Below are 27,001 nucleotides of genomic sequence, written 5' to 3' on the forward strand. Positions count from 1 at the left end.
ACTTACCTGCTCTGTGCAGCCCCAAACCTCCTCTTCTCAGGTCCCCTGTTGTTGCTGTCCACTTCTCCTCTTTAGTGAGTGTCCTAAAGCAAGCACTTGCCTACAGGCTCGCTCCCAAGCAGGGCCCTGTATGTCTACACCCCAACCGCACTCCAACCCCCACACCCTCCTCACTCGTTTTGATTGACAGGAGCACCCTAGGAGGAAGAGGGGGCAGGAAGTAGGAGGAAGGGGAACCTGGAAAGGGGCAGCGGCATTTAGTGGAACAGTTGGGGAGTATATTCCGTCTAAAGCAGCTGAATTCCAGCAATTGGTAGAGGAGGAGAAGCAGGCTTTCAGCTGCAACAGTTGGAAAATACAGTCCATCGGTTTCACTAAATGCCGCTTTTGGTGCCCTTCCTCTCTAGGTTTCTGATGAGTTGCTGACCCTCAGCCTGTTCTGTAGCTGTGGCCGTGCTGTCTCAGCTCTCTCTGCCTACTGACCCTCTCCTGGATGCTGACACCCGCTGGCAGTGCCCCTCCCCTGCCCCTAGTTTCCGCCCTGATGCCCACCTACCACACCTGCAAGCCTCACACCCTGTGTACACAGAGCCCGTACTCTGGCAGGATTATTTCCCCAGCAGCCTCACCTCTTTCCAGGATCAGACCCCCATCCCCTGCACATACAATGGAGCAGGTGGGGCTGGATATGGAAAGTGTTGGCACCTTGGGATTTTCTGTAGCCGCACTGATTGTGCTGGGAGGCCATGGTGTCAAGACCTCCTTGGGCACTTAGTGGTAAATTGCTGGCACTGACAGGTGTATGTTAAGGCTTTCACCATGATCACCCTTCCTACGAATGGAGACCATAGGAAGGGAGAATTTAAAGGGAGGTTGACACCCTAAAAGGACAGAACCCCATTAGGAACCCCCAAGTGTAGGGATGATGGTGATAATGGCATTTAAACAGGCACAGGAATAAAAAGCAAAGATGACTTGGGGATGGGCAGCACAGGTGATCCAGGAGGGGGGTAGTTACTTGATGACTCCATATCCTAGCCCTCTGCAGTGATCGCCTGTGTTATCTCCAGATGCAGTGACAGCCCAGGCGATCACTGCTACCACTTGTAAACAAAAAGCTGGGCAGCCAAAGAGGACTTAGGCCCCGTACACACGACCGGATCGATCCGCTGGGATTGATCCGCGGATCAGTTCCAGCAGATAGATCCGGTCGTGTGTACAGCCTAGCGGACATTTTCAGGCGGATAAAAATATAGCCGACGGATTTTCAGCGGATAAAAATTTCTTAGCACGCTAAGAAATCTATCCGCTGGAATCCTGTCCGCCGGACTTATCCGGTCGTCTGTACAGACTCACGGGATAAGTCCGTCCGATCCCATCCCTCACATGCGTCGTAATGATTCGACGCATGCGTGGAAGTATTTACCTTCCAGGGTCGGCGCGGCCACGACACCGCAGATGTATTCCGCGGGGATTTTGATCTGATGGTGTGTACAGCCATCAGATCAAAATCCGCCAGAGGATTTATCCGCTGGAAACGGTCCGGCGGACTGTTTCCAGCGGAAATCCTCTCGTGTGTACAAGGCCTAACTCTACTTGCTTATCTGCTGGGCCCTGACTGATGACATCATCTAATGCAGAGCCCACCAGAGAAAGCCAGTCGTGGAAAGCTTCCTTTGCTGCTGGCTCTTTGTTTACTTGGGTGAGCTGTCACTGCACTGGCATCCTGGCATTCTTACAGACATGCCCAGACCTGGCTTGTTCGTGCTGGTCACAGGAGTAGTGATACTGCTGTCACTACTCCTGTCAGCGGTGGTGCCCCTCTCAGTGCGGCACCCTGAGCATACAGTATCTCACAAAAGTGAGTACACCCCTCACATTTTTGTAAATATTTTATTATATCTTTTCATGTAACAACACTGAAGAAATTACACTTTGCTACAATGTAAAGTAGTGAGTGTACAGCTTGTATAACAGTGTACATTTGCTAAATAACAACACACAGCCATTAATGTCTAAACCATTTGCAACAAAAGTGAGTACGCCCCTAAGTGAAAATGTCCAAATTGGGCCCAATTAGCCATTTTCCCTCTCCGGTGTCATGTGACTCATCAGTGTTACAAGGTCTCAGGTGTGAATGGGGAGCAGGTGTGTTAAATTTGGTATTATCGCTCTCACTCTCCCATACTGGTCACTGGAAGTTCAACATGGCACCTCATGGCAAAGAATTGTTGCTCTACAAAAAGATGGCCTAGGCCGGTGATGGCGAACCTTGGCACCCCAGATGTTTTGGAACTACATTTCCCATGATGCTCATGCACTCTGCAGTGTGGGAGAGCATCATGGGAAATGTAGTTCCAAAACATCTGGGGTGCCAAGGTTCGCCATCACTGGCCTAGGCTATAAGAAGATTGCTCAGACCATATGCTGCACACTGCATCAAATTGGTCTGCATGGCTGTCTTCCCAGAAGGAAGCCTCTTCTAAAGATAATGCACAAGAAAGCTTGCAAACAGTTTGCTGAAGACAAGCGGACTAATGCCACGTACACACAATCATTTTTCGGCATTAAAAAAACAACGTTTTTCGGCATGTAGAAAAAACATCGTTCTTTCCAACTTCATCATTAAAACGACGTTGCCCACACACCATTGTTTCAAAAAAATGCACTAGCAAAGCGTGGTGACGTACAACAAGTACGACGGCACTATAAAATGGAAGTTCCATGCGGATGACGCCACCCTTGGGGCTGCTTTAGCTGATTTCCTGTTAGTAAAAGACGATTTGCGCTTTTCTGTCTGTTACAGCGTGATGAATGTGCTTACTCCATTACGAATGGTAGTTTTACCATAACGAGCGCTCCCGTCTCATAACTTGCTTCTGAGCATGCGTGGGTTTTTAACGTCGTTTTAGCCCACACACGGCCATTTTTTAGAACCCGAAAAACGACCTAATTTAAAACGTTGTTAAAAAATTCAGCATGTTCGGAAAAAAAAATTGTCGTTTTTCAGAACCCGAAAAATGATGTGAAGCCCACACACCATCATTTTAAATGACATTTTTTAAAAACGTTGTTTTTTTCATGCCGAAAAATTATCGTGTCTACGCGGCATAAGGACATGGATTACTGGAACCATGTCCTGTGGTCTGATGAGACCAAGATAAATGTATTTGGTTCAGATGGTGTCAAGCGTGTGTGGCAGCAACCAGGTGAGGAGTGCAAAGACAAGTGTGTCTTCCATACAGTCAAGCATGGTGGTGAGGGTGTCAAGGTCTGGGGCTGCATGAGTGCTACCGGCACTGGGGAACTACAGTTCATTGAGGGAACCATGAATGCCAACATGTACTGTGACATACTGAAGCAGAGCATGAACCCCTCCCTTCGGAGACTGGGCAGTAGAGCAGTATTCCAACATGATAATGACAATTTATCCTAACTGACCCTGATTTCGAGGTACTGTCCCTGATTTGGAGCAATGTCCCTCTGTCCCTCTTTCCTCCTCATTTGTCCCTCATTTTGGTCTGATCTATATAGATGTATATAAAATGCACTTTTTATCTTTTAAAAAGTGTTTCCCAGTGCTAAACCTTTCATCCAATTTCTAAATTGCTGAATTTGTATTCCAAAAGCCAATATAAAGGAATAGTAGTGGTAAAAAAAAGCACTTGTGGGTTTAACCAATCTTGTTTTTTTTGTACAATTCTCCTTTAACCACTTAAGCCCCGGACCATTTTGCAGCTAAATGCCCAGACCAAGTTTTGCGATTCGGGACTGTGTCGCTTTAACAGACAATTGCGCGGTCGTGCGACATGGCTCCCAAACAAAATTGGCGTCCTTTTTTCCCCACAAATAGAGCTTTCTTTTGGTGGTATTTGATCACCTGTGCGGTTTTTATTTTTTGCGCTATAAACAAAAATAGAGCGACAATTTTGAAAAAAATTCAATATTTTTTACTTTTTGCTATAATAAATATCCCCCAAAAACATATATAACATTTTTTTTTTCCTCAGTTTAGGCCGATACGTATTCTTCTACCTATTTTTGGTAAAAAAAAATCGCAATAAGCGTTTATCGATTGGTTTGCGCAAAATTTATAGCGTTTACAAAATAGGGGATAGTTTTATTGCATTTTTATTAATTTTTTTTTTTTTTTTACTACTAATGGTGGCGATCAGCGATTTTTTTCGTGACTGCGACATAATGGCGGACACTTCGGACAATTTTGACACATTTTTGGGACCATTGTAATTTTCACAGCAAAAAATGCATTTAAATTGCATTGTTTATTGTGAAAATGACAGTTGCAGTTTGGGAGTTAACCACAGGGGGCGCTGTAGGAGTTAGTGTTCACTTTGTGTGTGTTTACAACTGTAGGGGGGTGTGGCTCTAGGACTGACGTCATCGATCGAGTCTCCCTTATATAAGGGATCACTCGATCGATACGCCGCCACAGTGAAGCACGGGGAAGCCGTGTTTACATACGGCTCTCCCCGTTCTTCAGCTCCGGGGAGCGATCGCGACGGAGTGGCTATAGACGAATAGCCGCGCCGTCGTCCCGGATCGCTCCCCGAGGGAATCCGCCCGCCACACGCGGGGGGGGGGGGGGGGGGTCCAGATCGGACCCCCCACCCGCTAGAAGGCAGGGACGTATATATACGCCCATCTGCCTGTCCGTGCCATTTTGCGGACGTATATAGTCGTGTGGCGGGCGTTAAGGGGTTAAAGGGGCGTAGCAAGGGGTGTGTCCTATGCCTGCATACTTTTACTGATAGGTGTCCCTTATTCCCATCTCAAAAAGTTGGGAGGTATGTACAGGTGAAACTCGAAAAATTAGAATATCGTGCAAAGTTTATTTATTTCACTAATGCAACTTAAAAGGTGAAACTAATATATGAGGTAGACTCATTACATGCAAAGCAAGATAGTTCAAGCCGTGATTTTCCATAATTGTGATGATTATGGCTTACAGCACAATCTTAGAAAATTAGAATATTACATGCAATCAATAAAACAAGGATTGTACATAGAATAATATCGGACCTCTGAAAAGTATAAGCATGCTTATGTACTCAGTAGTTGGATTGGGCCCCTTTTGCAGCAATTACTGCCTCAATGCAGCGTGGCATGGAAGCTATCAGCCTGTGGCACTTCTGAGGTGTTATGGAAGACCAAGATGCTTCAATAGCGGCCTTCAGCTCTTCTGCATTGTTCGGTCTCATGTCTCTCTTATCTTTCTCTTGGCAATGCCCTGTAGATTCTCTATGGGGTTCAGGTCAGACGAGTTTGCTTTCCAATCAAGCACAATAATCCCACGGTCATTGAACCAGGTTTTGGTGCTCTTGGCAGTGTGGACAGGTGCCAAGTCCTGCTGGAAAATAAAGTCAGCATCCCCATAGAGCTCATAGAGTCTGCAGAAGGAGGGAGGCATGAAGTGCTCCAAAATCTCCTGGTAGACGGCTGCGGTGACCCTGGACTTCATGAATCACAGTGGACCAACACCAGCAGATGACATGGCTCCCCAAATGAACACAGACTGTGGAAACGTCACACTGGACTTTAAGCATCTTGCAGTGTGTGCCTCTCCATTCTTCCTCCATACTCTGGGTCCTTGGTTTCCAAATGAGATGCAAAATTTGCTCTCATCAGAAAAGAGGACTTTGGACCACTGAGCACCAGACCAGGTCTGTTTTTCTTTAGCCCAGGTAAGACGCTCCTGACATTGTTTGTTGTTTAGGAGTGGCTTGACAAGGAGAATACGAAATTTTGAAGCCCATGTCCAGGATCCGTGTGTGGTGGCTCTTGATGCACTGACTCCAGCCTCAGTCCACTCCTTGTGAAAGTCCCCAACACTTTTGAATGGCCTTTCCCTGACAATCCTCTCCAGGCTGCGATCATCCCTGCTGCTTGTGCACCTTTTTCTTCCACGCGTTTCCCTTCCACATAACTTTCTATAAATGTGCTTTGATACAGAACTTTGGGAACATCCAACTTCTTTTGCAATTATCCTCATGGAGGGTGTCAATGATGTTTTTCTGCACAACTGTCAGGTCAGCAGTCTTTCCCATGATTGTGATTCCTACTGAACCAGACTGAGAGACCATTTAAAGGCTCATGAACCCTTTGCAGGTGTTATGGCTTAATTAGCCGATTAGAGTGGGACACTTTGAGCCTAGAATATTGCACTTTTTCACAATATTCGAATATTCTGAGATTGTGGATTTGGGGTTTTCATGAGCTGTAAGCCATAATCATCACAATTATGACAAATCACGGCTTGAACTATCTTGCTTTGCATGTAATAAATTAGTGAAATAAATTAACTTTTGCACGATATTCAAATTTTTCGAGTTTCACCTGTAATGACCCCAGGACGACCACTGCCTTGCTAAAGAAGTGGAGGTTAAAGGTAATGGACTGGCCAAGCATGTCTCCAGACCTAAGACCTAAACCCTATTGAGCATCTGTGGGGCATCCTCATATGGAAGGTGGAGGAGCGCAAGGTCTCTAACATCCACCAGCTCTGTGATGTTGTCATGGAGGAGTGGAAAAGGACTCCAGTGGCCACCTGTGAAGTTCTAGTGAAAGAGGGCTAAGGCAGTGCTGGAAAATAATGGTGGCCACACACAATTTTTACACGTTAGGCCCAATTTGGACATTTTCACTTAGGCCCCTTTCACACTGAGGTGTATTTCAGGCGTTTTAGCGCTAAAAATAGCGTATAAATAACGCTTGAAATAATCCTGCCCCAGCATTTTCAATGTGAAAGCCAGAGGACTTTTACACTGAGGCGATGCGCAGGCAGGAGGAAAAAAAATCTTCTGCAAGCAGCATCTTTGGAGCGGTATAGGAGCAGGGTGTTTACCGCTCCTATACCGTTCCTTCCCATTAAAATCAATGGGAAACTGCGGTAATACCGCTGGCAATGCGCCTCTGCAGAGGCGCATTGCGGGCGGTACTAACCCTTTTTCGGCCGCTAGCGGGGGTTAAAACCGCACCCCTAGCGGTCGAATATCGCGGTAAATACGACAGGGTAGTGGCGCTAAAAATCACGCCGCTATACTGCCAGTGCCCCGTGTGAAAGGTGCCTTAGCGGTGTACTCACTTTTGTTGCCAGTGGTTTGGACATTAATGACTGTGTGTTATTTTAAGGGGAGAGCAAATTTACACTTGTTATACAAGCTGTGCACTCACGACTTTACATTATAGCAAAGTGCCATTTCCTCAGTGTTGTCACATGAAGAGATATAACCCCACCCTGACAATGAAAGCTCCGATGGAACAGTAACTCTAAAATCTAAAATCACATATAATACCACAGAGTGTGAGAAATGTAGCAAAACTAGCCATGCAAGCAACTATGATATCTTGAACAAAGGAAGTGTGGATACAAATGTGAAAACTGTCAAAAATGATGTAAAATGTTTCATTTCCCTTTTTTTCATGCACACACTTAATCATGTAAGAATTTGTAAAAAGACAACTTTATTTTATCGTCTGTACTCCCAATAGTGTGTGTGTGTAATTGCTAGCATAGATATTAGGCAACAAACAGAGAAAATGAACAGGTATGATGCTCGGCTATAAATTGATATGGGTCATTCACTGCAGGGATAGCTGCCCTGGGGCAGATTAAGCCTAAGTAGATATGTAACCCTGTAGCAATACTTACTTTCCCTCCCATTTATTCTGTTGCTGAAATCTTTCGCAATACTCTGTGCCTGCTGGTTTGCACCCTGACATCAACTCTGGTTTAAGATAGGACTGGACTTTTTTGTTTAGATAGCACTCAGCAATTGGCAGGAAATCAATTCCGTTACAGTAAAATGGAGTTCAAGGAAGATTCTGCTTATACCCCTATATGTACAGCGTTATTGCTGAGCATCACTGGAACAAGGTAGACCGTGATTGTCCCAGTGAAAGTGCTGGAGAAAATAGCGTTCAAAAACTTGCTTTATATCCCTAAGTGTTAACATTTATCAATTATAGTTTTCTTTATCGTACATCACGGGACACAGAGCAGCATAGCCATTACATATGGGTTATATAGTGTACCTTCAGGTGATGGACACTGGCACTCTCCGACAGGAAGTTCCCTCCCTATATAACCCCCACCCATAGTGGGAGTACCTCAGTTTTTTCGCCAGTGTCTTAGGTGTTGGTGCACGTTGAAGGTTGTGCCTGCAGTTTGTCCTTGGGACCAGGGCCAGCCGACCGGATCTGTCCAAGGTGCTTCATAGCCAAAGTGGACGGTACCCGGGCCCCAATTCGTGGATGGGGTTTTGCCTATAATGCCTCTCCTTGGAGGGCTGGACTCTGGGTTCCAGGACTGGGTTTTTTAACCTATGAATACCTGCTGCCAGTAGTGCTGTATAGGTCCAGGTGTGTGGTGTTCCTGACTTGGACCCCGGTCCCTGAAGGTCTATGACCATACCCACGGTGAAGGGGGAAGATTGGGCCTCTTGCATGAGCAATACCCTGCGGCGTGGAAAGGTAAGCGGGGGGCCTACGGAACTTGGTTTGTCAGTGGGCTCCCCACAGGGGACTCTGGGGAAAAGCCTTTTTTATGCCTCTGTGCATGGGCTAAAAGAGAAACCACAAAGTCTGCATGACTGGATGGCTCAAACACCCAGGTATACTGTTCCTCTGGCTGGGCTAATAGACTGCTGCTGCTGCTACAAGGTGTTTTGCTCCATGAAATGTAAAAGGGAGCATGTCAGGTTTAAATTACTTACTTCCTGATGTCTGTGTATCTCCAGCAGCTCCCGGGCTCCTCTCCCCACATGGATTCTGCTTCCTGCTTCCTGAAAGCGGCGTCGGGAGCGCGCGCGCGTGCGCGCGCACTGTTATAGGCGCCGACGCTGCGTGGAGGGGCGGGGGACGCCCAGGGAGTTCCCTCCCCTCTGTACATCAGAGGGAAAAACTCTATTTAGCCTGCCAGTTTGCTGAAGGCTGTGAAGGGACACGGAGCAGCGATGCTGAGCTGAGCAGGATAGGTTTGCCTATGTTATGCTGACACAGTGACACCTAGTGGCCGTTTTTTTGTACACACCTTGCTAAAGAGCTGTTTAAGCTCATATTTTCTCTAAAAAGCCGGTGTACTAAGTAGCAGTCAGAGTACTTAGTATTTGGTACTCTCTTAGCCCAGCATTAAGGGAAGCAATATTAGGATATGATTAAGCCCTTGGGGCTCAATATTGCTATCTCTTGTTAGGTTTTGGGAAGTTTAGTTTCTGTCTAACATTACCCTAGCCTAAATTTTTTTCCTCATTTATTTAAATGTGTGTTTTTCTCCAGCTATTACAGTTAGTTGTATATTAGCGGAGTATCTCAGATTTGTTATTATGGCTCCTAAGGGTGCAGGGAACGCTAAAAATGCTAAAGGTGTTAAAAAGCCGAAGGGTTCCCCATCGGGCTCGGAGGATATTTCCCAGAATCCACCTGCCCCTACCTCCCCGGAGGATCCGGAGGTTGCTGCCCTGGGTGAGCCATCGGGGTTGCTAGGTGCTATGGCGGGCCCTATTCAACCAACTCCTTCCTATGTCACGGAAGAGATGTTAGCCTCCACCTTGGGTGGATTTGAAAAGAGGATGGCCGCTCTTATTACGGCCTCTTTATCCGGGAAGAAGCGGGCTAGGTCCCCGTCTCCCAGGTTTGAATCTCCTGAGGAAGATGTCCTTTCCACTGAGGAATTGGAAGATACAGGAGACCAGGCTGAGGATCATCTGGACCATTTGGGTTCTGAAGATTCTACTATAGAAGAACCTTTTTCAGCTTCTCACGCAGAAAAATTGTGGGTTCAGTCCTTAACGGATATGGTGCGGTCAGCTTTTAAAATGCCTTTGCCTCAGCCTCTGGCCTCCGCTGTGTCCTCATTGGGCTCCCTAAAAGCGCCCCAAGCCAACCTGGTGTTCCCGGTCCATCCTTTGTTAAAGGACCTGATATTTCAGGCTGGGTTAAGCCAGACAGGATTTTTCTGCCTCCTAAAAGGTTCGCAGTTATGTACCCTTTAGAGGAGGAGTTTTCAAAAAAATGGGCTGTCCCCACTGTTGACGCAGCCATATCATGTGTCAATAAAGCTTTAACATGTCCAGTGGACAATATTCACATGTTCAAAGATCCTGTGGATAAAAGGCTTGAGACCTTACTAAAGGCATCCTTTTCCACAGCGGGGGCAGTGGTCCAGCCAGCTGTAGCTGCCATTGGCGTCTGCCAGGCTTTAAAAGACCAGGCCAAGCAGGCCCTAAAGGACCTCCCGGCTCAACAGGCTCAGGACTTAGCCGATCTACCTAGAGCCTTATGTTTCGCGGTAGACGCTATCAAGGATTCAATCCAACAGGCGTCCCGCCTATCCCTGTATTTGGTCCACATGAGAAGATTACTTTGGTTAAAGAACTGGTCTGCAGAAACCCCCTGCAAAAAACTCCTTACAGGATTCTCCTTTCAAGGAGAGAGATTGTTTGGAGAAGATCTTGACAAATATATTCAAAAGATCTCTAGTGGTAAGAGCACCCTTTTACCGGTTAAGAAAAGGTTCCGAGGTCCCTCTTTTAAGCGCCCAACCTCTCCAGTTCCAGGGCCCTCATTCTCTAGGCAGTATCGATGGCCTCCTGGACGCGCAGCTGCAAACAGGCCCCAGGGGCAAGCTGCAGGGAACAAGAGACCGTGGAACCGTAAGCCGGTTAAGGCTGCCCCTAAGGCAGCCTTGTGAAGGGGCGCCCCCACTCTCTCGAGTGGGGGGAAGACTCCGGTTGTTCTCGGAGTTGTGGGGGGCCCAAGTTACCGACCAATGGGTTCTGTCCTCAGTAACTCAGGGGTACAAGCTGGAGTTTCGGGAGTTCCCCCCTCCTCACTTTCAAATGTCAAGACTTCCAGGCGACCCTCAGAGACAGGCATCGCTTCTGTCCGCCCTAGAGCGACTCCTATCTCAAGGAGTGATTATGGAAGTACCAGCAGGGGAGCAAGGACAAGGGTTTTACTCAAACCTCTTCGTTGTCCCGAAGCCAAACGGCGACGTCAGGCCTATTCTGGACCTAAAGTTATTAAACCGCTTTTTAAGAGTCCGGTCTTTTCGAATGGAGTCCATTCGTTCGGTGGTGGCCGCCCTCCAAGGAAAGGAGTTCTTGGCCTCCATCGATATAAAGGACGCATACCTGCACGTTCCGATTTTCCCAGGCCATTACAGGTATCTGCGTTTTGCCCTAAACTATCGGCATTATCAGTTCGTGGCTCTTCCGTTCGGACTAGCCACGGCCCCTCGGGTTTTTACGAAGATCCTGGCCCCCGTATTAGCCATCCTAAGGGAACAGGGCATTCTGATCATGGCCTACCTAGACGATCTTCTGGTAGTCGACCACTCAGCGGCCGGTCTAAATCGGGCAGTGTTGCTAGCAGTAAACTGCCTAGAGTCCCTGGGTTGGGTTCTAAACCGGGACAAATCGGCTTTACAGCCCACAAGAAGGTTGGAGTATCTAGGTCTGATTTTAGATACAAGACAACAACGGATCTTCCTGCCCCAGTCCAGAGTGGACTCGATAAGGGAGTTAATCCACATAGTCCTAAGCAGCACAAGGCCATCTATACGCCTCTGCATGCGCCTGTTGGGAAAGCTAGTGGCCACCTTCGAGGCAGTGCCCTATGCCCAGATCCATTCTCGGAGACTACAGAGAGCAATTCTCGCGGCCTGGGACAAAAGACTCCAGGCCTTGGATCTTCCCATTTCCCTTCCCTATGCGGTAAGGCAGAGCCTGTGTTGGTGGCTAGTCACAAAAAATCTTCTGAAAGGAAGATCGTTCAATCCCCCCTCATGGAGGATAGTAACCACGGACGCCAGCCTATCAGGTTGGGGTGCAGTCCTAGACGATTTAACCCTACAGGGGAAATGGTCAAGGGCAGAATCAGCCCTACCCATAAATGTCTTAGAGATCCGAGCAGCTCGGTTGGCTCTTTTGGGCTGGACGGAGGTTCTGCAGGGCTCCCCAGTAAGGGTACAATCCGACAATGCCACTGCCGTAGCATATATAAACCACCAGGGTGGCACCAGGAGTCAGGCAGCCCAAAGGGAGGTAGATCGGATCTTTTCATGGGCAGAAGCCCATGTCCCCTGCATCTCAGCTATCTTTATCCCCGGGGTGGACAATTGGCAAGCGGACTTCCTCAGCCGCCAACAGATGTCCCCAGGGGAGTGGTCCCTCCATCCCGAAGTGTTCCAGGTCATTTGCCGGAAGTGGGGTACTCCGGAGGTGGACATTATGGCGTCCAGATTCAATGCCAAAGTAGCAAACTTTGTCTCTCGAACGAGGGATCCATTGGCCTGCGGGACAGATGCCTTGGTGTGTCCTTGGCATCAGTTTGCGCTAATCTATGCCTTCCCTCCAATACGGATGCTACCCCGTCTTCTTCACAGAATTCAAAGGGAACGCAAGCCAGCGATTCTAGTGGCCCCAGCGTGGCCCCGAAGACCTTGGTACTCCTTGATAAAAAGGATGACCGTAGAGGAGCCTTGGGTCCTCCCTCTACGTCCGGACCTCCTCTCACAAGGGCCATTCTACCACCCTGCCTTACAGGCCCTAAATTTAACGGCCTGGCGGCTGAGTCCCTGATTCTCAGAAACAGAGGCCTTTCAGGGCAGGTCGTTTCTACCCTTATAAACGCAAGAAAACCAGTTTCCAGGTTAATATACTATAGGGTGTGGAAGGCCTATATTACCTGGTGTGAAACCAGGAAATGGGATCCCCGCAAATATACTATTGGGAGAATCCTGGAGTTTTTACAGTTGGGAGTGGAAAAAGGTTTGGCGGTCGGCACAATCAAGGGGCAGGTGTCTGCCTTGTCGGTCTTCTTCCAGAGATCGTTGGCTGCCCATTCCTTAATGAAATCCTTTTTACAAGGTGTTATTCGGGTGAATCCCCCGATTAAAGCTCCCCTGTATCCTTGGGATCTAAATTTGGTTCTATCGGCCTTGCAAAGGCAGCCCTTTGAGCCCTTGTCCGTGATTCCTTTGGTCCTTTTGACTAGGAAACTAGTGTTTCTGGTGGCCATGGCATCCGCCAGAAGGGTGTCGGAGTTGGCAGCCTTGTCATGTAAGGCACCTTATTTATTATTGCATAAGGACAGGGTCGTTTTGCGGCCGCTTCCGTCCTTCCTGCCTAAGGTGGTATCAAATTTTCACCTTAATCAAGATGTGATTCTTCCATCATTTTTTCCAAAGCCTTCTTCTAAGGAAGAGAGGTTACTACATTCCTTGGATGTAGTTAGAGCTGTAAAGATTTACTTGGAAGCTACAGCCCAGATTCGTAAGACGGACGTCTTATTCATTCTGCCGGAAGGGCCCAAGAAGGGCCAGGCAGCGTCTAAGGCCACTATTGCTAAGTGGATTAGACAGACGATTATTCAGGCCTATGGCCTGAAGGGGAAGAGTCCACCCTTATCGGTTAAGGCTCATTCCACTAGAGCTATAAGTGCCTCTTGGGCAGCGTATCACCAGGTCCCTATGGCTCAGGTCTGCAGGGCAGCAACCTGGTCATCTGTCCACACATTTGCAAAATTTTATCAAATGGACGTTAGGAGGAACGCTGATTCAGCCTTTGGGCAGGCGGTACTGCGGGCCGCAGTTTAATCTCCTCTTGTCCGGTGGCACCTCTTGTTTGGTTTTTTTCTGGTTGTCTCCCTCCCCTCATGGAGCATTGCTTGGGGACATCCCATATGTAATGGCTATGCTGCTCTGTGTCCCGTGATGTACGATAAAGAAAAAGGGATTTTTAATAACAGCTTACCTGTAAAATCCTTTTCTTGTAGTACATCACGGGACACAGAGCTCCCACCCCTCTTATGGGGAATTTTGGGATGCATATTGCTTGCTACAAAACTGAGGTACTCCCACTATGGGTGGGGGTTATATAGGGAGGGAACTTCCTGTCGGAGAGTGCCAGTGTCCATCACCTGAAGGTACACTATATAACCCATATGTAATGGCTATGCTGCTCTGTGTCCCGTGATGTACTACAAGAAAAGGATTTTACAGGTAAGCTGTTATTAAAAATCCCTTTTTTTACAATGTATCCAAAAATATATGCAGTATGACATCTGACATGGGATATTTGTCATAAATATAAATAAAGAAGTGCTGGTGTGCCTATCCAATCTAATATGCAAATACAAAGGAAATAAACCAAAGAGATAAAATAAGCTAATAACTACCGTATTCATTGGCGTATAACACGCACAGGCGTATAAAAGACACTCTAACTTTAAGGCCTCGTACACACGACCGGATCTCCAGCGTGTACACACCATCGGATCAAAATCCATGTGGAATTCCTCCGCGGTGACGTGTCACGCCGTCGCCGCGACGATGACGCGGCGATGCTGGAAGGTAAGTACTTCCACGCATGCGTCGAATCATTACGACGCATGCGAGGGAGGGGAGCGGACGGATTGATCCGGTGAGTCTGTACAGACCACCGGATCAATCCGCTGGTCCCAATTCAAGCATGCTAAGAAATTTCTATCCGCTTGAAATGGACCGGCCGGACGAATCTCCGCGGATAAATATCCGCTAGGCCGTACAGACGACCGGATTTGTCCGCTGGAACTGATCCGCTGATCAACCCCAGCGGATAGATCCGGTCGCGTGTACGGGGCCTAAGAGAGAAGTTTCAGGAAAAAAACTTTCCAAAGCCCCCTGCGTATAACTCGCAGGCACAGTTTACCCTCTATTTTCAGGGTAAAAAAGTGAGTGTTATACGCCAATACATTTTAAAATGTGGTTCTCATCTGTGATCTCCAGGTTTTTTGGTTTAATGGCATTATTTATTCTAACCAGGAAGCTCTTATTTTGCTAAATCTCTTCACAAAACAAAAAGGCAGTTAACTCTTGAGTAGAGGTAGACCGATATATCGGTCGGCCGATATATCGGCCGATATTTGGCCGTTTTTGTGAAATCGGCATCGGCCGATTTTTGTGAAAGAATCGGCCAATTAGCGGATAAAGTGTTCGGCCCGCATGGCCGCCTGCCCTGCAGTACTGACCCCACTCCCATGTATCCGATTCCTCCATCTGCACGGCATCCACAGAAGGGACATAGATTTCACTGGCATCGCGCCACCAGCCGTGCCCCGCCCCCTCCCTCGGCTTGCTGTATTAGGGACAGGGAAAAAACAAACAATCATTGGCTTACAACTGCTGCCTGACTAATGTAACTCCCCCCAGCAGGAATGTCTTCCTTCCCTGCTGGCATTACACCAAGTTCTAAACAATGATTGGCTGATCAGCTCATCAGCATGCACCTAGCCTATAAGGTGCATGCATATAGATTTGGATTATGATACCAGCATGTATGGAGGGTAAGTTGCCCAAATTATGTGCTACTGTGCCCCCCTGCAGAATTTATTAAAACTCCTTTTAAAAAAGGGAAACCTGGCTGAGGCTGGCATTGAGAAAATGGATGAGGATGACTTTGGGTGGAAATTAGTTACATTGTGGAGATCCTTCTCACAATGTAACTCTCATCCCCACACAGAGTCATCCTCATCCATCTTCACAATGCAACACAATCATCTTCATCCCCACCCAGCACCATCCACCCCACTCCAACGCATCCCCTGCACCATCCATCCCTTTCCACAACACATCCCCACCCACGTCCAGCACCATCCATCCCTATCCACAACGCATTCCCATCCACCCCTCTCCACAATGCATCACCACAACACATCCCCACCCACGCCCAGCACCATCCATCCCACTCCACAATGCATCCCCACCCCTCTCCACAATGCATCCCCATCCATGCCCAGCACCACCCACCCCTCTCCACAATGCATCCCCACCCACGCCCAGTACCACCCACCCCTCTCCACAATGCATCCCCACCCATGCCCAGCACCACCCACCCCTCTCCACAACGCATCCCCACCCATGCCCAGCACCATTCATCCCTCTCCACAACACATCCCCACTCACGCCCAGCACCATCCATCCCTCTCCACAAAGCATTCCCACCCACCCCTCTCCACAACGCATGACCGCAACGCATCCCCACCCACACCCAGCACCATCCATCCCACTCCACAATGCATCCCCACCCACCCCTTTCCACAATGCATCCCCACCAATGCCCAGCACCACCCACCCCTCTCCACAACACATGGCTGTGAAGGAGGCGGGTACAGAGAGGTGGCTGTAGAGGAGTGGGGTACAGAGAGGTGGCTGTAGAGGAGGGGGTACAGAGAGGTGGCTGTAGAGGAGGGGGTACAGAGAGGTAGCTTTACAACCACCTCTCTGTACCCCCCTCCTCCACAACCACCTCTCTGTACCCCCCTCCTCCACAACCACCTCACTGTACCCCCCTCCTTAAAATGACTAAGATTGTATTTTTTTTCTTTAATAATTATGAGGTGGCACTGATGGGCTGCACTGGTGGGCACTAATGAGGTGGCACTGATGGACACTGATAGGCTACACTGGTGAGCTGCATTGGTGGGCACTGATGGACACTGATAGGCTGCACTCCACCTCTCCACCCTAAACAATAACCTCCTCCCCAACCTAGATTTTCTGAGATAATAAAAAAAAAAGAAAATCGGCTTAAAATATCGGCCGCAAATATCGGCCTAAAATATCGGCCATCGGCCGCCCCAATTTTGAAATATCGGCATCGGTATCGGCCAGAGAAAAACCCATATCGGTCGACCTCTACTCTTGAGTACGGTTAAAGCGGTTGTAAACCCGCATGAAAAAAAAAAAATTTCCCTCCTGTAAGGGAAAAGTAATGAGCTAATATGCACCGCATATTAGCTCATTATGAAATACTTACCTCGGAACGAGGTGCGTAGCACTTACCTGGTTCACGCCGAGCGAGATTTCATCTTGCCTCGGCGTGTCTTCCGGGTATCGCCGCTCCAGCGCTGTGATTGGCTGGAGCGGCAATGACGTCACTCCCGCGCGTGCGCGCGGGAGATTTAAAACTCGGCAAGGTCCGGCGGCTGCCGGTCCTTTCGCCGTAGATCCCCCCTGCGCATGCGCGGCGCATTGCGAGGGGAATATCTCCTAAACCGTGCAGGTTTAGGAGATATTCTCCTTACCTACAGGTAAGCCTTGTTATAGGCTTACCTGTAGGTAAAAGTACAAAAAGTGGGTTTACAACCACTTTAACACTTTTCATAGATTATTCTTTTAATGGATTGCAATGAGTTTTATTTTTGTAATTTTTATTTCAGATGTTTTACGCATTGGAGACTAGATTAAAGTCTTTCTCATAACAATAGATGAAAGAGAGAATGAATAAAGAGGTTTTCTTTAGGACTATCAAAGATATATACCAGCATGCCAGATTAGTTAGCATTGTATCTTTTGTTCCGCAGTGGACACATATAGAGCAGAGCGTTACTAATGTTACTGTATCGAACACCTAGGGGTTGATTTACTAAAACCGGAGAGTGCAAAATCTGGTGCAGCTTTGCATGATAGCCAATCCGCTTCGAACTTCAGCTTGTTCAATTAGGCTTTGACAAAAAAAAACTGGAAGCTGGTTGGTTTCTATGCAGAGCTGCACTAGATTTTGCACTTTCCAGTTTTAGTAAATCGACTCCCTTGTTTTTATGTATAGTGTGTTATATATTTAAATTGCCACGCAAGCTTTTGACCGTGAAAACCGGCTGTGTGTATGCTTCCTCATAGTTTTCCTGACAGAAAAACTGCCGGGAATCTCGGTGGGAAAATAGAGAACCTGCTCTCTATTTTCCCGCTGGGATTCCTGGCGGTTTTAAACCCGGCAGTTTTCCTATGGGGAAGCATACACGCGGCCGGGATTCCCGGCCAAAGCTCTCCCTGCAGTTTCCCGACGGGAAAACCTCTCGTGTGTACGCGGGGAAAGTTACCGAGCAGGTTCTCGGTTTTCCCGTCGGGATTCCCGGCAGACTTTATACCACCGGGAATCCCGGTGGTGTGTACAGGGCTTAAGGGAGGGAGATCAATTTAAGTAGCCAATAAGTAGAGAGCACTGATGGTTCAAGGCAAAAAAGTGCTAAGAGTGAAAGTAAATTGAAGAAACTCATTTCAAAGCATAAAAATATTTGTTAAAGAATGAATGGTGAGTGTTGGTTAAACCGACACATCATGCTCAGGAGCCAGGCTCCTGATTTACAATACAAAAATTGAGATCCGGTGTGACTGTCCAATAAACACACACTGGTAGGCCAGCAATAGACAGTGTAGGGAGATAGGAGACAAGAGAGAAGGGGAAATAGGAAGGAATAGGGCATGAGGGTAACAGGAAGATGTTCCTGCTTCATCTCCTTCAGACAGTGGAAGCCCAGGGTTGAACATGAGCATGATAGGTGTGGTTCAAGGTGGTTTAAGCCTGTGCGTTGTGCTGCCATGCAGTGACATGTGGTGTCATCCAATGCACTGCAGAAAAATGCACCATATCATACCACCATTATGATGTCATTGGGACACATCTAAAATAATTGTTTTCTGTGTGCCCTAGTGGTGACCTGGGTTTCTCCAATCTGAATTTTTTTTATTCACCTCAGATAGTGTGAACTTGCCCCAACAATGCTCTGTTACATAGGCAGTTTTGTCTGTTTGGAAGGAAAGCACTTTTCCCCTCAAACTAGTGTAAATGTTTAATGCTGACATGCTCTGAATTGGGAAAGGGATGATGCACTGGGTAGAATCCAGAATAAACATGGTTCCATGGCATGTGATTTTGTACATTTGTAGTGTTAGATACAATTAAAAATTTCTCTTTAAATCTTAAAATTATAGTCATAGAGATAAGTGTACACTTGTATAAAATAATGTTTTATATTCATATTTCTGCTTTATGTCTTAGTGTATAAAAGAGCTCTTCTAATATGACAATCTTTCAGATGGAGCCATTGTGAATGAGCTGTACAGTTTGCTTCGAGATCCAGATCCAATTGTTTTGGTGAACTGCCTGCGAGCTTTAGAAGAAATTCTAAAAACAGAAGATGGAATAGTCATTAACAAACCTATAGCTCATCATCTTCTTAACAGGTTAAGTCTCCTAAACTTTGGCATATATGCTCGCTTTTGCTTAGAATGGTAATAATTGCAAATACAGAACATCACATGAACAGCTTATTTTTATCATTTCGATCATTTCAGTTCTAGCTCACCTGTTCTAATAATAAAATTATCTTATTTTATGGAATTTGTTACATTTTTGAAAGACCTAAATTCTTCTGTTCAAATAATAATAATTGAAACCTCTGCTTTGATATTTTTTAGGATGGCTGATCTGGATCATTGGGGACAGGGTGAAGTTCTGACATTTCTCCTTCGCTACAAACCACGCAGTGAAGAAGAGATTTTTGATATTCTTAACAAACTGGACTGTTATCTGAAGAGCACACATATCAGTGTAGTCATGGGAGCAACCAAACTCTTCTTAATTTTAGTAAAGGAGTTTCCTCACGTGCAGACAGACATTCTTGTCCGACTGAAAGGTCCACTGCTTGCCTCCTGTACCTCTGAAAGCAGAGAGATGTGTTTTGCTGCCTTGTGCCATGTCCGAGAGATTCTCCGCAGTTTGCCAGGGCATTTTAGCAGCCATTACAAGAAATTTTTCTGCTCATACAATGACCCTCACTATATTAAGAACCAGAAGATCGACATCCTTTGTGAACTGGTTAATGATGAAAATGTACATAATATACTTGAAGAACTCCGAATATGTTGTACAGATGTATCAATACAGCTCGCCCACACTGCAATCTTTGCAATAGGTAATGATGAATTATTATTATTAAGAGTGAAAAACATTGGTAAGAGTAATATGTATTTGTTTGATGGTGAATTCTTTTAAAATACGTTTTTGTGCATGTTCTAGCATTAAGAGACCTTTGTGGTCACTAAAACACATCATATTGTGGTCTGCTTGAACTGTTCCTTCTGGCAGTGACTTTTTTTTATAGAATACCTGCCATCAGCTTTTTATTAGGATTAGATCTGGAATTCTCTTCTTTTGCCAAAGCCTCTGATTTACCTGATCTTCCTAAGAATGTTATTTTTTCCTGTAAGAAACATCAAATCTTGCAAAATATATGTGTTTTGGAAGAATAAGGGCTTCTATACATGATCAGAATTGTTTGCGTCAGAATTGCAAGATTGTTTAAAGTGATACTAAAGTCTATTTTTTTTCCTTTAAAAATATCAAACATGTTATACTTACCTGCTCTATGCAGTGGTTTTGCACAGAGCAGCCCAGATCCCCTATGTCGAGTGCCCCCAGAGCAAGCAGCTTGCTATGGGGTCACCCAAACCGCAGTTCTGTGTGTCCATTCAGACACGTAGCTGCAGTTCGTCCCCGTCCCCTATCTCTCCTCATTGGCTAACTGACTTTAACAGCAGCGGAATCCAATGGCGCTGCTGCTGTGTCTCCGCCAATCAGACAGCTGAGGATTGCTGGATTGAGGTAAGTATGAGGGGGGCCGCTGTGCACTGAAGGTTTTTTAATCTTAATGCATGGAATGCATCCCTATTCAAAGATTTCCACTGTACAGTATTTATGCTTTGGTGACACAAAATGTTGGCATACTTCAATTATAGTAGTCACCAGGACAAATAGAGAAATTGCATCTCCCTAACAGTGGCACATACAACAATTAAAACATTAAAGAGGTTCTAACTTTTCAGCACTCTTTCCAAAACTAAAGGAAATTTTGTTACACTTTAGTGACATCCCAGTCAGACAACATACCAATAGATTGCTGATGTCTGTGAATGTTTGGCTTCTTATGGACAAGCAATATTCTTATAGTAACTTATTAAGCTGCCTGGTCCTAACAGGTATAATGATTCAGAATCAAACAGGTCTAATTTCTTAGCACAAAGTGTTAATTTACTGGTTGTTTTTGAACTTCATTTTTTTTTTACTGTATATTATAATGTAGTGTATACATGAGAAATAGAGATGGACCAACAGCTTGATCTTTAGGTACCTTGTTGGAACACAATAATGTCTCAAGTTCGGGTCCACTGGTAAATTTGAGCTTATAAAAACTGACGGTTCATGAGCATAAACCTGATACCTGTATCTTATTAGCATGTTTGAATTTTCAATAGTTGCATAAAACTCTAAACATAATGTGCATGGATCCCAACTCCAGGCACAACAAAAAATATCCTAGCATTGGGCCCCATCCCTACACTGCAATGGCTTGTTATGTCTAGAGGTGCAAAAATAAGAGAAAGTACCGTATTTATCGGCATATAACACGCACAGCCGTATAACACGCACTTTCATTTTAAGAGGGAAGTTTCAGGAAAAAAAATTAAATTTTAAATAAAGAACTTTGAAGCAAAATAAGGGTCAGTGACCATCAATGCAGCCTGATCAATGCCCATCTGCAGCCTCAAAATTGCCCATCAATGCAGCTTGATCAATGCCCATTCGCAGTCTCACAATGGCCCATCAATTCAGCTTAATCAATGCCCATCTGCAGCCTCAAAATTGCCCATCAATGCAGCTTGATCAATGCCCATTCGCAGCCTCACAATGGCCCATCAATTCAGCTTAATCAATGCCCATTAATGCAGCATGATGAATGCCCAACTGCAGCTTCACAATTTCCAATCAATGCAGCTTGATCAATTCCCATCCGAGTTAAGGTAAGTAATGCTGCTTCCCATTATTCCCATTAGACATGATGAGTATTTAATCCTATAAATAGATTTTGTAAAGATGAAAAAGTGAAATATTTTTTCTGATGTTACATTTCTGTATATTTATTTGTAGGTCGTATTGCAAGAACATACAGTGAGATGTGTGTGAAAATCTTGGCAGGCTTACTGGAGTTCAAACAAGAGCACATTACATCAGGTATCTTAACTATTGTAACTATTGTAGCAATAATAAATTGCTGTGTCTGTTTGACATTAAAGTAATCTTAAAAATGCTCCCTTTGCGCTCCTAACGCCTATGCTGACTAACCTGTGTAAGAAAGATCTGTATACTTACTTATTCTTGGGCTGCTCCAGTCTGGCCACGTCATCTAGCTCCAGGGGAGAGGAGGGTGCGCTGGTAACGGATGGACTATAGTAAGCTTGTGGTGATGTCACCTCTTCTAGGCATTGCCAGCCGTTGTCAAGCACTCTCTCATCTCCCCGATAGCATTTCTTGCTTATCTTTTTAAATGGCACTTTTTACTGTCGCATATCCAAGTTTATGCTTTATGATTTTGGACAAATTTTTGGGTTGGATAAGCTTTGGTGTGAGAAATATGGAAGCTGCTATTGCTGACCATCTATAGATGCTTTCACTTGACTGTAATGCTCAACTCTTACATCAATGCTTCCTGGTGCACTGTCCTAGAACACGTATGTAGATGAGTAAAGTAGGGGAAAAGTCCTTATCTGCATACCTGTTTTAGGTCATTTGCACAATGTATTGTAGAAAAAGTGGGTCAGTAAAAAAATCAGCAGTGACAACCCTATGTTATTCCCTGTCGAATTTGATTTTAAGATACCTTATCTAGAAAAATAATATATGTTGTTTATCAAAAGAGAAACCAAAAAGGTTCACTCATAAAAATGCTGATTCTTTATACATGCTATTATAAACCAATAAAAACCCTTCCTAATCTTAAAAAAAGAAACCAATATTATTTGCTTTCAGTAAACAGCAGATTTTGGCAGCCAAAGTAAAGATATAGAAGCATTTTTTTTTAGCAGAACATTAATTATCTGACATGTGGTAGCCATTTATATTGTCCTGTTGCAGTTTGTGTAGTGTATCTTATATTGTGAGCTTTTTGTGTTACTTCCCAGCTGTCATACAGACATTTCGGGACCTTGTTTGGCTGTGCCCTCAGTGTGTAAGTTCAGTGTGCCAAGCCCTTCCTGGCTGTGAAGGAAACATTCAGGATAATGAGGTAATTTGTAAAGTGATTTTCCATTTACTACTTTTTCCTTAAAAAAAAAAAGAATCTTTTAATAGGTAAGGTTACCAAAAATATATGCATGATGATGATGAAAATGATTGTACTGTATGTGTTTAAATGCCTTCTTCATAGTTATTGCAACACATCATCATAATTTTTTTTTAAGAATGTATTTGCCCTACAAGTACATTCTTTGCCATGCCACAAGTGAATAGATACATTCCATGTGATACAAAGCTTATAGGGACACATAACACAATCAAATCATTGGCACGTGTTAGCAAAAGATCAGAGTATAGCATCACACAGCCGGATTGATTAAAGCTGTTTAAATTTACCTGAGAGTTCTGCAGCATTCTTTGTTGTATGGCATCCATATACAGTATCTCACAAAAGTGAGTACATCCCTCACATTATTGTAAATATTATATTATATCTTTTCATGTGACAATACTGAAGAAATTACACTTTGTTACAATGTAAAGTAGTGAGTGTACAGTTTGTATAACAGTGTAAGTTTGCTGTCCCCTCAAAATAACTCAACACACAGCCATTAATGTCTAAATCGCTGACAACAAAAGTGAGTACACCCCTAAGAGAACATTTCCAAATTGGGCCCAATTAGCCATTTTCCCTCCCTGGTGTCATGTGACTTGTTAGTGTTACAAAGTCTCTGGTTTAAATGGGGAGCAGGTAAGTTAAATTTGGTGTTATCGCTCTCATGCTCTCATACTGGTCACTGGAAGTTCAACATGGCACCTCATGGCAAAGAACTCTCTGAAGATCTTAAAAAAATTATTGTTGCTCTACATAGAGATGGCCTAGGCTATAAGAAGATTGCCAAGACCCTGAAACTGAGCTGCAGCAAAGTGCCCAAGACCATATAGCGGTTAATTAGGACAGGATTCACTCAGAACAGGCCATGGTTGCCCAAAGAAGTTGAGTGCACGTGCTTAGCATCATATCCAAAGGCTATTTTTGTGAAATAGGCGTATGAATGCTGCCAGCATTGCTGCAGAGGTTGAAGGGGTGGGGGTTAGCTTGTCAGTGCTCAAACCATACGCCACACGCTGCATCGAATTGGTCTGCATGGCTGTCGTCCCAGAGGGAAGCCTCTTCTAAAGATGATGCACAAGAAACCCACAAACAGTTTGCTGAAGACAAGCAGACTAAGGACATGGATTACTGGAACCATGTTCTGTGGTCTAATGAGACCAAGATAAACTTCTTTGGTTCAGATGGTGACAAGCGTGTGGGGCAGCAATCAGGTGAGGAGTACAAAGTGTGTCATGCCTACAGTCAAGCATGGTGGTGGGAGTGTCATGGTCTGGGCTGCTGGCACTGGGGAGCTACAGTTCATTGAGGGAACCATGAATGCCAACATGTTCTGTGACATACTGAAGCGGAGCATGATCCCCTCCCTTCGGACACTGGGCCACAGGGCAGTATTCCAACATGATAACGAATCCAAGACGACCACTGCCTTGCTAAAGAAGCTGAGGGTAAAGGTGATGAACTCGCCAAGCATGTTTCCAGACCTAAACCCTATTGAGCATTTGTGGGGGCATCCTCAAATGGAAGGTGGAGGAGAGCAAGATCTCTAACATCCACCAGTTCTGTCATGTCATTATGGAAGAGTAGAAGAGGACTCCAGTGGCAACATGTGAAGCTCTGGTGAACTGCATGCCCAAGAGGGTTAAGGCAGTGCTGGAAAATAATGATAGGCACACAAAATATTGACACTTAGGGCCCAATTTGGACATTTTCACTTAAGGGTGTACTCACTTTTGTTGCCAGCGGTTTAGAGATAAATGGCTGTGTGTTGAGTTATTTTGAGGGGACAGCAAATTTACACTGTAATACAAGCTGTACACTCACTACTTTACATTGTAGCAACGTGTCATTTCTTCAGTGTTGTCACATGAAAAGATATAATAAAATATTTACAAAAATGTGAGGGGTGTACTTACACTTTTGTGAGATACTGTATGTATAAAATACAATACAAGGAAACCATTACTATACAGTAGCATATACCAAAAATAATAAAATAAAACGAATTGTGGAGTTAGATTTCTCGCATAAAGCGGAGGGATAGAGATCCCTCGCAACACGTTACTGTATATCAAAGTATTAGTAAAATCAAGAACCATCTTCTGCCCAACTGCCTAAGGGTCAACTGCCGGACATGTGACTCCATCCACTACTCATAAGTTGGTGTCCAGGGTCTCTCGTGAATCCGCCCATCTAAACCATATTTTTGGGACAACCACCAGCTTTATAGGTCATTATTCTGTATATAAAGGCAGGTCTGAATCAATCAGTTTTTTTCCAGACCTCAATACCAACCCAGGCAGAGCGGATACAGAGCAGATCCACTGGATCGCTATCACCTTCCTTGCGTAGAAGTATATTATACATAAAAATAATCATCTATCAAACCCAGCAAGCATCTCTCTGGGTTGCCTATATTGAGCAGGATCATCATATTTTTAATCAATACATTTAAAACGAAAAGTGGGTATAAAAATGTGAGACCAGCTGCTAGCACAGCTAATAAAGACAAATCAGCTAAGCAAAGATAGAAAACAAAAATGTGTAGCGCTACGGTCAAGGCATATATAATAATATGAAATGGTGATTTTTCTTGTAAAAAATAATAAATCACGTGGAAATTCCTGTGTGAAATTTCATAAATAAAATAGGTGGAAAGAAAAGTCCAATATGTGCAATAAAGTCCATAAAAAACAAATCACTTCATGCAAAGTGGAGCAAATCTCGATGATACTCCAAGTGTATATATTCAAGTGTGAGTGATCACCGCCACCAATAGGGATAAATGGAGGCTTACCAGAGCTGATGGACTTGAGCTGACATACGTCACTACAAGTCTAATTAGGCTTATAGTACTAGGTTGAGTACACGGAATCAGACGATATAAACATCAAGGGCCTTGGTTAGAAGTCAGATGCTGTCAATTCATGTATACCAATGTAACGAGAAAACCTTTGATCCATAGAGCTCCGCAGTGAGCCGGGTAGTTTAGAGAAGGCAAGGAAAGAAAGATAGCCACATAGTGGAAACCAATAAAAAACTATGTAATTTATTTAAAATAGTCAAGTACACTCACATGTATCCTGATTTAAAATCGCATGATAAAATAGTTTGAGGCGGCAGTGGAGACGACTCAACGCGTTTCGTGTTAGTAACACATCATCCCAGTGGTATACATGAATTGACAGCATCTGACTTCTAACCAAGGCCCTGGATGTTTATATCGTCTAATTCCGTGTACTCTACCTAGTACTATAAGCCTAATTAGACTTGTAGTGACGTATGTCAGCTCAAGTCCATCAGCTCTGGTAAGCCTCCATTTATCCCTATTGGTGGCGGTGATCACTCACACTTGAATATATACACTTGGAGTATCATCAAGATTTGCTCCACTTTGCATGTGGTGATTTGTTTTTTATGGACTTTATTGCACATATTGGACTTTTCTTTCCACCTATTTTATTTATGAAATTTCACACAGGAATTTCCACGTGATTTATTATTTTTTACAAGAAAAATCACCATTTCATATTATTATACAGGGAGTGCAGAATTATTAGGCAAGTTGTATTTTTGAGGATTCATTTTATTATTGAACAACAACCATGTTCTCAATGAACCCAAAAAACTCATTAATATCAAAGCTGAATATTTTTGGAAGTAGTTTTTAGTTTGTTTTTAGTTTTAGCTATTTTAGGGGGATATCTGTGTGTGCAGGTGACTATTAGAAAAATTGGTACTACAGCGCTACTACAATAAATTCACAAAAGGAAAAAAAAAAAAAAAAGGAAAAAAAAACACATCCAGCAAATATACCCAAATGGTAAAGCTGCAAACACGGAACGGTGCACAAACCAAAAGAAAATTTTAAAACATAAGTGCTGCGCTAATACCAACACTTGCTGCTGTAAATACAAATATTAAATGACGATACCTCATAAACACCCTTTCTCAGGAGGTATCAATAATAAATTGATCAAAATGTGCAAATTAAAATATAAATAGAATACAATTATAATTCAATTAGATACCAAAAGCC

At 44.7% G+C, this 27,001-nt stretch overlaps 1 protein-coding gene across 3 annotated transcripts in view; it reads left to right on the forward strand.

Moving 5' to 3' along the window:
- The window catches only part of AP4B1 (adaptor related protein complex 4 subunit beta 1), a 72,566-nt gene that overhangs the window by 28,221 nt on the left and 17,344 nt on the right, over nucleotides 1-27,001 (forward strand). For all 3 annotated transcript variants that reach the window (XM_040337461.1, XM_040337460.1, XM_040337462.1), the window contains 4 exons: nucleotides 18,874-19,021; nucleotides 19,256-19,752; nucleotides 21,765-21,848; nucleotides 22,796-22,899. In XM_040337461.1, coding sequence (XP_040193395.1) covers nucleotides 18,874-19,021; nucleotides 19,256-19,752; nucleotides 21,765-21,848; nucleotides 22,796-22,899 — 833 coding nt within the window. The remainder of the gene's footprint in view (nucleotides 1-18,873; nucleotides 19,022-19,255; nucleotides 19,753-21,764; nucleotides 21,849-22,795; nucleotides 22,900-27,001) is intronic.

Source organism: Rana temporaria, chromosome 2 (genome assembly GCF_905171775.1).
Source record: "Rana temporaria chromosome 2, aRanTem1.1, whole genome shotgun sequence".
NCBI classification, from domain to species: Eukaryota; Metazoa; Chordata; class Amphibia; order Anura; family Ranidae; genus Rana; species Rana temporaria.